This window comes from Chiloscyllium plagiosum, chromosome 23 (assembly GCF_004010195.1).
Source record: "Chiloscyllium plagiosum isolate BGI_BamShark_2017 chromosome 23, ASM401019v2, whole genome shotgun sequence".
Classification (NCBI taxonomy): domain Eukaryota; kingdom Metazoa; phylum Chordata; class Chondrichthyes; order Orectolobiformes; family Hemiscylliidae; genus Chiloscyllium; species Chiloscyllium plagiosum.
In genome coordinates this window covers 15,565,996-15,578,028 of record NC_057732.1, presented here as the reverse complement: position 1 = coordinate 15,578,028, position 12,033 = coordinate 15,565,996, and the positions used below count along the sequence as shown (strand labels likewise).

Genomic DNA, 12,033 nt, shown 5'->3' with positions numbered 1-12,033 from the left:
GAAACGTTGATTTTACTGGTCGTCGGATGCTGCCTGAACTGCAGCACCATTATAATCTCGACTCTGACAAATAAAGGAAAGCATACCAAATGACTTCTCCACTATCCTATCTACCTGCGACTCCACTTTCAAGGAGCTATGAACCTGCACTCCAAGGTCTCTATGTTCAGCAACACTCCCTAGGACCTTACCATTATGTGTATAAGTCCTGCTAAGATTTGCTTTCCCAAAATGCAGAATCTCACATTTATCTGAATTAATCTCTATCTGCCCCTTCTCAGCCCATTGGCCCATCTGGTCCAGATCCTGTTGTAATCTGAGATAACCCTCTTTGCTGTCCACTACACCTCCAACTTTGGTGTCATCTGCAAACTTACTAACTGTACCTCTTATGCTCTCATCCAAATCATTTATATAAATGACAAAAAGTAGATGGCCCAGCACCGATCCTTGTGGCACTCCACTGGTCACAGGCCTCCAGTCTGAAAAACAAACCTCCACCACCACCCTCTGTCTTCTACCTTTGAGCCAGTTCTTTATCCAAATGGCTAGTTCTCCCTGTATTCCATAAGATCTAACCTTGCTGATCAGTCTCTCATGGGGAATCTTGTCGAACACCTGACTGAAGTTCATATAGATCACATCTACTGCTCTGCCCTCATCAATCCTCTTTGTTACTTCTTCAAAAAACTCAATCAAGTTTGTGAGATGTGATTTCCCACACACAAAGCCATGTTGATTATTCCGAATCAGTCCTTGCCTTTCCAAATACATGTATATCCTATCCCTCAGGATTCCCTCCAACAACTTGCCCACCACCGAGGTCAGGCTCACTGGTCGATAGTTCCCTGACTTGCCCTTCTTAAACAGAATCCTTCAGAATCTCAACCTTTCCCCTTCCTGCATCATTCATTCCAATGTGACAATGACATCTTGCTGGCCCCTCTCCCCGTGAGAACATTCTGCAACCTCTCTGAGACATCCTTGACCCTAGCACCAGGGAAACAACACACCATTCTGCTTTTTCTCTGCTGGCCACAGAAACGTCTATCTGTACCTCTGACTACAGAATCCCCTAACACAATTGATCTCTTGGAAGCCGATGTACCCCTCGTTGCATTAGAGCCAGTCTCAATACCAGAAATTTGGCTGTTCGTGCTACGTTCCTCTGAGAATCCAACATTTCCTACATTTTCCAAAACAGCATACCTGCTTGAAATGGGTATATCCACAAAAGACTCCTGCCACAGGTGCCTACCTCTCTTACCCTTCCTGGAGTTAACCCATCTGTGTGACTGTATCTGAGATTTCCCCCCTTCCTTTTACTGCCATCCATCACATACTGTTGCTATTGCAAAGTCCTCATCGCTTCTCACTGTCTCTCCAACCGATCCATTCGATCTGATAAGATTCGCATCCAACAACATTTATGGCAGATATAATCCTCAGTAACCCTTAAACTCTCTTTAAACTCCCACATCTGACAAGAAGTACATATCACTGCAAAGGCCATTTCACAATCTACAGACCCAGAAAATAACCCTGTCTTATTCCTCCACAAAACACTGCCCCAGTTTAAATTAATAGTTATGGCTTATGTTTTAAGTTTAATCAAGAGACCTATCTCCAAAAACATATAATCAAGAAAGAACCCACTCTCTCACTACTGCAGCCTTTCTATTGGACAGATTTAAAACAACAATTAACTTATCTGATTCTGTGCTGTGAACTTCGCCCAAACAGGTTCCTCCAAGATTAGTTGTGAAACTCACTGTTTGTTAATTTTCCCAGATGCACTCTAATGTCCAGCGATACATGAACTCAAAACAGCAAAGGCAGTAACTGTGCAGGTTTTCTCTCTCTCTCTCTCTCTCTCTCTCCCCTGCACTGACCTCACCATGTGCTTCTTTTGTCTGTTCTTCTCCCTTCTAAAACTGCTGTTGTTTTGACTTTTTTATCCCAAGTTCCAAAACAATGCAACAGCATATAAAACAGTAATTACTGCTCCTGGAATTCGAGGAAATCACCTCCAACACCTAAAATACCTCAAAAAAAAAGAGCAGCTGTTACAGCCAGAAATTAAATTTGCTGGATAACTCCAGTCATTAAATACCTGAAAGTATGATCTCTGGATACACTCATACTGGTACATCCACATCTATACGCATGCTACAATTGAGAAGGAAAGGATTGTCTTCTTGTCTAAAAGTCAATCTGCTTCAAAACCCACACTAGTACTTGAAGTGTCATCATATTCTTGAAAACAGGTGCGCTGACGGGTTACCGTTTTTCAAATCCAGTCAATGGCTCAAATAAGGCTCAGTTTCTCTGTTCTTAACTTGGAAAATCAAGCTCATTTTTTTCTAAGAATGCTTGCTACATCTGATTGCAGAATAGACCATCTATTTTATTGTGGACACATATCATGTTTTATCAGATCTGGGCACAAATGTCAAGTCTCTTGGTCATCTTTAGTTTGGTTTGTGCATGATCTGGAGGTGCTGTTTCAGGAGGAACAAACAGCCCCAAATCACAATGGAACACACTGACTGGAAGTTCATTTGTTTTCTTTTAGAAGAAACCACTTCAACAACAGTATACACCACAACAGCACCGTCAACATCCACCTCCACAACTGGTGAGAGAAGCTATTGTTTATTCAACAGAAAGTATTCGGCGAACAGAATCACTTCTCTCAGTATTAGTTGAATTCTTTGGAGAATTAAGATATTGTACCTATTTCTTTTCTAGTGTTATATTTGATATACATATTTATTTATCTCTGTAATGTACCTGACCTGTATCCTATCCTCCTATCATTCTGAAAAACAATAAATATTCTTTTGGAATTGAATCAAACTGTTGTGACCTTCATATTTCCTTCATATTTAGAACAAAGCTCCACAACAGTCTCACCAATAATTACTGGCTCAACCACTGGCTCCACAACTGGTGAGTATTGACAAATTCTATTAAGAATTGCAAGGCCTTAGATACAAGCAAATTAATGGAATCCTCACCTCCTGAGCACTCAAAGTCTGCTCCCACCATCTTCCAAAATCCTGTTCTATTCCTACAAGAGGAGAGTAATCTGGGCATAAAAGGCCAACACACTTCGACACTCTGACAAAATGGTTCTGATGCAAACATTTGTCAGTCTTCCCATTGAATCCATTCAGGTTCTCCAAATATTAAACAATGAGGCCTTTATACTGCTATTCCACTTAGCGCTGCACGTTGTTTCTCTGCCTGGGATCAAGTTAGCTACACTAAACTTTGAGGTTGCTATTTCCATTGGCAAACTATGTCATTATGTTAAATTGTTTTTTCACACCTCACATTTGAGACTTCGCAACTCACTGTACATCTGTGTCCTACTTTCCTTGACACTTCTGCAAGCAGAAACAATGTGTTGACCTACCTCAGGAACTCTCATTTGCTGGAGAGCTGGAGAATGATGCTTTACATAAATTATGATGTAGCAGGATACTTACTGATTGGGCATCTGTGGAATAAGATTGAACTGTTTTACACAGCCTCTCATTATTTGTGCATTCCTGCAGATTTCTGTTAAATCACTCTCATGAGTCTTGATTCCAAACATGTTTATGGATTGTGATTACATTTTGTTTACTCTAACAGAAACCACAACAACATCAGTGACGACCACCACAGCCAGTTCTGCTGCCAGCTCCACAACTGGTGAGTCAGGTCCTTTTACATTAAACATGAGAAAACAATTTGAAGCAAGAACTGACAAAACATCTGAATAGGAAAATTCCTTTGTCATTCCCAGCCCAGGATCCACATTCTCTCTTCAGAAAATGTTGTGCTAAAGACTTCAGTGGAGCCTCATGCATTGAATTTAGTCAGATCCTCATCTTTTTGATGAAGAAAGGACAACAATGGGTCTGTTGGTTGATAAGTTAGATTGGACCTTTCCCCACATTCTCTGCTTGATTGACAAATTCCTGTTACTTTCATTGAAAGATGAGAAGGGACCACCAACACAATGCCAAACCATCTGTATACCTGAGCCAAAATTTCTGAGATTGATTTTCTGACTGTGTAAAAATATCAGGGCACAATTCGATTTCTCCAACAGTGAACACAGCTCAAAAACAATTCTCTTTCTGCAAAGTCCTTCAGCTCACATTGGGTGTCTGGGCAATGTAAAACTTTCCATATTATCTGTTTGACGTCTGTTACAATGGTGGAAACCTGTCCTCTCTCAATACTGTCCCATGTGGCATTGGATGTATTGGTTGTTGATTCTTTTGTTTCTCCCTCAGAAGAATCAACTACTACAACAGGGACAAGCCCAACAACTGAGACGACTGGCAGCTCCACAGCCAGTGAGTGACATCTGCATTGAATACAATTCACAATTTTGTTGCAAGTAGAATGCTTTCTGATTTTCAGCACCCTCACTGAGAACACTAATTAATGCCTTCAACTTGATATTCGGTACAGTTCATTGTGAACAATCTGATGTAATTTACATGTTTCTCCCAGTTCTATCACGTTCTATCAGATTGCTTTCAGGGAATGTTGCTTCGGAATCGTTTTGTGGTTTTGAATATTATTTGTGTTCTTTTTCAACAGGAACAACAACTGTTCCACCAACTACACCTGGCTACACCAGTACCTCCACACTAGGTGAGTGATGGTTTCTATTGGGTAAAACAGCAATGCCTTGGACAGCAATAGTGTCACGTTGGGTTTTCTGACAGTGAAAGTCTGTTCATTTGGAATTACAAAAACTGAGTAAAGACTTGATGGAGGGTGGAGGCTGATGTGTCACTTCCTCCCTAAATCTTGATAAGAGATTTTTGAAACAAACAATGAAATAGGGATCTTTTCATATGAGCATCCTTGAAGTCAGCCTCTGTAGTCTTAACAAATGCAGTGACCTTCAAATAAGTGATGAAATAATGCAATGAAATTTGCACACATGCAATGCCATGGCATCTTAGACTTCACTCTGAACCATTTAATCTGTCTGTTTTCAATGAGCTTCACTGAAGCTCTGGATTTGAAGGAAATCTCCAGTCATTGCATAACCTAAAGTATGAGCAATGGGTCTCCTAATATTGGTGCCTCCACATTTCATTCGAAGCTATTGTTGAGAAGTGAAGCAGGGTCTTCTTGTCTAAAATTTGATGGAAATCTCTAGTCATTAAATATCTGAAAGTATGATCTTTGGACATACTCGTTCTGGTACACTCATTTTTGAATGCATGTTGCTATTGAGAAGTGAAGGATGGTCTTTTGCCTAAAAGTCAATTTGCTTCAGACCCACACAAGTATTCGAAATGACATCATATTCTTGAAAGGAAAGGTTTGCTTATGACTTTCAATGCCTCAAATCCAGTCAATGTCTCAAAGAAGACACAGTCTATCTGTTCTTAACTTGGAAAAGTAAGCCCATTTGTAAGAAAGCTTGTTACTTCTGATTGCAGAATAGACCATCTATTTTATTGTGGACACATATCATGTTTTATCAGATCTGGGCACAAATGTCAAGTCTCTTGGTCATCTTTAGTTTGGTTTGTGCATGATCTGGAGGCGCTGTTTCAGGAGGAACAAACAGCCCCAAATCACAATGGAACACACTGACTGGAAGTTCATTTGTTTTCTTTTAGAAGAAACCACTTCAACAACAGTATACACCACGACAGCACTGTCAACGTCCAGCTCCACAACTGGTGAGTGAAGCTTTAGATTGTTCAACAGAAAATATTCAGCACCAGAATCACTTCAGCATTAATTCACTTCTATGGAGAATTGAGATATTGTACCTATCTCTTTTCCGTGTTGTATTTGACATACATATTTATTCACGTCCGTAATGTACCTGACGTGAATCCTATCGTCCTTTCATTCTGAAATAAAACTTCTTTTGGAATGGAATCAAAGTGTTGTAACCTTTAAATTTCCCTGATATTTAGAACAAAGCTCCACAACAGTCTCACCAACAACTACTGGCTCAACCACTGGCTCCACAACTGGTGAGTAATGATGAATTCTATTAAGAATTGCAAGGCCTTTGATACAAGTGAATTAATGGAATCTTGAATTCTTCTTCAGTCAACTCTATTCCACAGTCTTCCAGAATCTCATTCTATTCCTACAAGGGAATATCTACAAGGTATTCTCAGCATAAAACGTCAATGCACTTCTATGCAATGACAAAACATTTCTGGTACAGACGTTTGCCTATCTACCCACTGAATCTATTCAACTTCTCCAAATATTAAACTTTGAGGCAGTTATACTGACATTCCACTTAGCGCTGCACATTATTTTTATTCAACAAGCATCGAATGCAGATTGAACCCCAAAAATCAAATTTTCTGCATGAAAATATCTGATGACAAACTGTGTCATTACATTAAATTGATTTTACTCACCTCAGATTTGAGACATTACAACTCACAGTACATCTGTGTCTGACTTTCCTTGATACTTCTGCAAGCAGAAACAATGTGTTGACCTACCACAGGAACACTCATTTGCTGGAGAGCAAATGATGCTTTACATAAATTATGATATAGCAAAGTTAAAAATCGCACAACAGCAGGTTATAGTCCAACAGGTTTAATTGGAAGCACACTAGCTCCTTCATCAGGTGGTAGTGGAGGGCTCAATCCTAACACACAGAATTTATAGCAAAATTTACAGTGTGACGTAACTGAAATTATACATTGAAAAATTGATTGTCTGTTAAGTCTTTCATCTGTTAGAATACAGTGATAGTTTCACTTCTTTCATGTGTAAATCACAAAAGCTTTTTTTTAAAAAGTTGCATTCTCGGGTTAGCTGTTAACAATAGTGACAGCTAGACAATATGTTGAACACATTGTCATATTGTCATGTTAAAGGCTTAACAGACAATCAATTTTTCAATGTATAATTTCAGTTACATCACACTGTAAATTTTTGCTATAAATTCTGTGTGTTAGGATTGAGCCCTCCACTACCACCTGATGAAGGAGCATCGCTCCGAAAGCTAGTGTGCTTCCAATTAAACCTGTTGGACTATAACCTGGTGTTGTGTGATGTTTAACTTTGTACACCCCAGTCCAACACTGGCATCTCCAAATTATGATAAAGCAGGATACTTGCTGATTGGGCATCTGTGGAATAAGGTTTAAACTGTTTTACACATTCTATCATCTTTTTTGCATTCCCTGCAGATTGCTGTTAAATCATTCTCATACGCCTTGTTTCAATATCTGTGCACGGATTGTGATGACATTTCCTATTCCTCAACAGAAACCACAACAACATCAGTGACGACCACCACAGCCGGTTCTACTGCCAGCTCCACAACTGGTGAGTCAGGTCCTTTTCCATTAAACATGAGAAAACAATTTGAAGCAAGAACCTACAAAATGCTGGCGGCACGGTGGCACAGTGGTTAGCACTGCTGCCTCACAGAGCTGGAGACCCTGGTTCAATTCCCCCCTCAGGCGAGGGACTGTGTGGAGTTTGCACGTTCTCCCCGTGTCTGCGTGGGTTTCCTCCGGTTTCCTCCCACAGTGCAAAGATGTGCAGGTCAGATGAATTGGCCATGCTAAATTGCCCGTAGTGTTAGGTTAGGGGTATGGGTGGGTTGTGCTTCGACGGGTCGGTGTGGACTTGTTGGGCTGAAGGGCCTGTTTCCACACTTTAATGTAATCTAAAATATCAGAACTGGGAACTTGTTTTGTTATTCCCAGTAAACGATCCACATTCTGTCTTCAGAAAATGTTTTGCCGAAGACATCAGTGGAGCCTCATGCATTCAATTGAGTCAGATCGTCAACAGTTTGAGAAAGAAAGGAAGATAATGGGTCTGTTCACTGGTAACTTAGATTGGTCCTTTGCCCACACTCTCTGCTTGATTGATAAATTCCTCTCACTTTCATTGAAAGATGAGAAGGGATCATCCCCCATGATGCCACACCATTTGTATACCTGAGCCAAACTTTCTGAGATTGATTTTCTGACTGTGCAAAAATATCAGGCCATGATTCGTTTTCTCCAACAGTGACCACATATCCAAAACAATTCCCTTTCTGCAAAGTCCTTTTGCTCATATAGGTGTCTGGTCAATGTAATACTTGTAATATTATCCGTTTGCACATCTGTTACAATGACAGATGACGTGTCCCCTCTCAATACTGTCCCATGTGGCATTGAATGTATTGGTTGCTGATTCTTTTGTTTCTCCTTCAGAAGAATCAACTACTACAACAGGGACAAGCCTGACAACTGAGACGACTGGCAGCTCCACAGCCAGTGAGTGACATCTGCTTTGAATACAATTCACAATTTTGTTGCAAGTGGAATGCTTTCTGAATTTCAGCAACCTCACCGAGAATGCTTATTAATGCCAACAGCTTGATCTACAGCACAATTCATTGTGAAGAATCTGATGTAATCTAGGTGTTTTTTTCCAGTTCCATCACTATTCTGTCAGATTAGTTTCTGATGACTGTTGCTTCGGAATCGTTTTGAGTTGTTGAGGTTTTGTGGTTTTGAATATTATTCATGTTCTTTGTCAATAGCAACAACAACAAGTGTTCCTCCAACTACACCTGGCTACACCAGTACTTCCACAACAGGTGAGTGATGGTTTCTATTGGGTAAAACTGCAATGCCTTGGACAGCAACAGTATCACCTAGACCTTCCTGACAGTGAACATCTATTCTTGTGGAATTACAAAACCTGAGTAAAAACATGATAGAAGGCAGTGACTGATGTGTCAATTCTTCACCAAATCTCGATAAGATTTATTTCAGAAACAGTGAAACATGGATCTTTTTATTTAACAATCTTTGAAGTCAGTCTCTGAAGACTTAACGAATGCAGTGACCTTGAAATAAGTGATGAACTAATGCAATGAAATGTTCATAAATGCAATGTCATGGCATTTTAGAATTCACTCTGAACCATTTAATCTATCTGCTTTTAATGAGCTTCAGTGAAGTTCTGGATTTGCTGGAAAACTCCAGTCACTGAATAACTGAAAGTATGACCTTGAGTCACCTAATATTGGTGCCTCCACATTTCGAAGGAAGCTTCTATTGAGAAGCAAAGTAGTATTTTCTTGCCTAAACATTGCTGGATAACTCCAGTCATTAAATACCTGAAAGTATGATCTCTGGATACACGCATACTGGTACATCCACATCTATACGCATGCTACAATTGAGAAGGAAAGGATTGTCTTCTTGTCTAAAAGTCAATCTGCTTCAAAACCCACACTAGTACTTGAAGTGTCATCATATTCTTGAAAACAGGTGCGCTGACGGGTTACCGTTTTTCAAATCCAGTCAATGGCTCAAATAAGGCACAGTTTCACTGTTCTTAACTTGGAAAATCAAGCTCATTTTTTTTAAGAACGCTTGCTACATCTGACTGTGGAAAAGACCAGATATTGCATTGTGGACACATACCATGTTTTATCAGCTCTCGTCACAAATGTCAAGCCTGTTGGTCATCTTTAGTTTGGTTTGTGCATGATCTGGAGGCGCTGTTTCAGGAGGAACAAACAGCCCCAAATCACAATGGAACACACTGACTGGAAGTTCATTTGTTTTCTTTTAGAAGAAACCACTTCAACAACAGTATACACCACGACAGCACCGTCAACGTCCAGCTCCACACCTGGTGAGTGAACCTTTCATTTATTTAACAGAAAGTATTCGGCGAACAGAATCACTTCTCTCAGTATTAGTTCAATTCTTTGTAGAATTGAGATATTGTACCTATCTCTTTTCCAGTGTTATATTTATATGTATATACATACATAATTATTCATCTCCGTAATGTACCTGACCTGAATCCTATTCTCCTATCATTCTGAAAAAGAATAAAAATTCTTTCGGAATAAAATCAAACTGAAATCAAATTTCCTTCATATTTCAGAACAAACGTCCACAACAGTCTCACCATTAATTACTGGCTCAACCACTGGCTCCACAACTGGTGAGTATTGATGAATTTCAATTAAGAATTGTAAGGCCTTAGATACAAGCAAATTGATGGAATCCTCACCTCCTGAGCACTCAAAGTCTGCTCCCACCATATTCCAGAACCATGTTCTGTTCCTACAAGAGGAGAGTAATCTGGGCATAATAGGCCAACACACTTCAACACTCTGACAAAATGGTTCTGATGCAAACATTTGTCAGTCTTCCCATTGAATCCATTCAGGTTCTCCAAATATTAAACAATGAGGCCTTTATACTGCTATTCCACTTAGCGCTGCACGTTGTTTCTCTGCCTGGGATCAAGTTAGCTACACTAAACTTTGAGGTTGCTATTTCCATTGGCAAATTATGTCATTATGTTAAATTGTTTTTTCACGCCTCACATTTGAGACTTTGCAACTCACTGTACATCTATGTCCTACTGTCCTTGACACTTCTGCAAACAGAAACAATGTGTTGACCTACCTCAGGAACTCTCATTTGTTGGAGAGCTGGAGAATGATGCTTTACATAAATTATGATGTAGCAGGATACTGATTGGGCATCTATTGAATAAGATTTGAACTGTTTTACACAGCCTCTCATTATTTGTGCATTCCCTCCAGAATGCTGTTAAATCGCTCTCAGGAGCCTTGTTACAATATTTGTGTTTGGATTGTGATGACATTTCATTTACTCTAACAGAAACCACAGCAACATCAGTGACGACCACCACAGCCAGTTCTGCTGCCAGCTCCACAACTGGTGAGTGAGGTCCTTATACATTAAACATGAGAAAACAATTTGACGCAAGAACATACAAAACGTCGGAACAGGGAAACCCCTTTGTCATTCCCAGTCCAGGATCCACATTCTGTCTTCAGAAAATGTTATGCTGAAGACTTCAGTGGAACCTCATGCATTCAACTTAGTCAGATCATCAACTTTTTGATAAAGAAAGGAAAACAATGGGTCTGTTGGCTGATAGGTTAGATTGGACCTTTGACCACACTCTCCGCTTGATTGATAAATACCTCACATTTTCATTGAAAGATGAGAAGGGTCCTCGCCCATGATGATGAAATATCTGTATACCTGAGCCAAAATTTCTGAGATTGATTTTCTGTCTGTGCAAAAATAACAGGGCACAATTGGATTTCTCCAACAGTGACCACATCTCACAAACAATTCCCTTTCTGCAAAGTCCTTTTGCACATATCAGGTGTCTGGTCAAAGTAATACTTTTAATATTATCTGATTGCACATCTGTTTTAATGACAGAAAACTTGTCCTCACTCAATACTGTCCCATCGGGCATTGGATGTACTGGTTATTGATTCTGTTGTTTCTCCTTCACAAGAATCAACTTCTACAACAGGGACAAGCCCAACAACTGTGACGACTGGCAGCTCCACAGCCAGTGAGTGTCATCTGCATTGAATAAAATTAATAATATTGTTGCAAGTAGAATGCTTTCTGAATTTTAGCATCTTCACTGAGAACACTTATTAATGCCTTCAACTTGATATTCGGCACAATTCATTGTGACAGAATCTGATGTCATCTCGATATTTCTGCTAGTTCCATCACAATGCTGTCAAATTGGTTTCAGGGAATGTTGCTTCGGAATTGTTTTGAGGTTTTGTGGTTTTGAATATTATTCATGTTCTTTTTCGATGCAACAACAACAAATGTTCCTCCAACTACACCTGGTTACACCGGTACTTCCACACCAGGTGAGTGATGGTTTCTATTGGATAAAATACCAATGCCTTGGACTTCAATAGAGTCATCTTGAGCTTCCTGACAGTGAAAGTCTGTTCATTTACAATCACAAAAACTGAGTAAAGACTTGGTAGGGGGCAGAGACTGATGTGTCACTTCCTCCCCAAATCTCGATAAGAATTATTTCTGAAACAAACGATGAAACAGGGATCTTCTCATATGAGCATTTTTGACGTCAGCCTCTGTAGTCTTAACGATTGTAGTCTTAACCTTAAAATAAGTGATGAAATAATGCAATGACATTTGTGCACATGCAATGCCATGGCATCTTAGACTTCACTCTGAA

At 39.7% G+C, this 12,033-nt stretch overlaps 1 protein-coding gene across 1 annotated transcript in view; it reads left to right on the top strand.

Moving 5' to 3' along the window:
• Positions 1 to 12,033, top strand: part of LOC122561447 (mucin-19-like) — a 75,398-nt gene that overhangs the window by 62,603 nt on the left and 762 nt on the right. The window contains exons 33-46 of the mRNA XM_043713190.1: positions 2,576 to 2,638; positions 2,893 to 2,952; positions 3,643 to 3,702; positions 4,293 to 4,355; positions 4,606 to 4,659; positions 5,646 to 5,708; positions 5,952 to 6,011; positions 7,279 to 7,338; positions 8,223 to 8,285; positions 8,555 to 8,611; positions 9,598 to 9,660; positions 9,919 to 9,978; positions 10,668 to 10,727; positions 11,323 to 11,382. Coding sequence (XP_043569125.1) covers positions 2,576 to 2,638; positions 2,893 to 2,952; positions 3,643 to 3,702; positions 4,293 to 4,355; positions 4,606 to 4,659; positions 5,646 to 5,708; positions 5,952 to 6,011; positions 7,279 to 7,338; positions 8,223 to 8,285; positions 8,555 to 8,611; positions 9,598 to 9,660; positions 9,919 to 9,978; positions 10,668 to 10,727; positions 11,323 to 11,382 — 846 coding nt within the window. The remainder of the gene's footprint in view (positions 1 to 2,575; positions 2,639 to 2,892; positions 2,953 to 3,642; positions 3,703 to 4,292; positions 4,356 to 4,605; positions 4,660 to 5,645; positions 5,709 to 5,951; positions 6,012 to 7,278; positions 7,339 to 8,222; positions 8,286 to 8,554; positions 8,612 to 9,597; positions 9,661 to 9,918; positions 9,979 to 10,667; positions 10,728 to 11,322; positions 11,383 to 12,033) is intronic.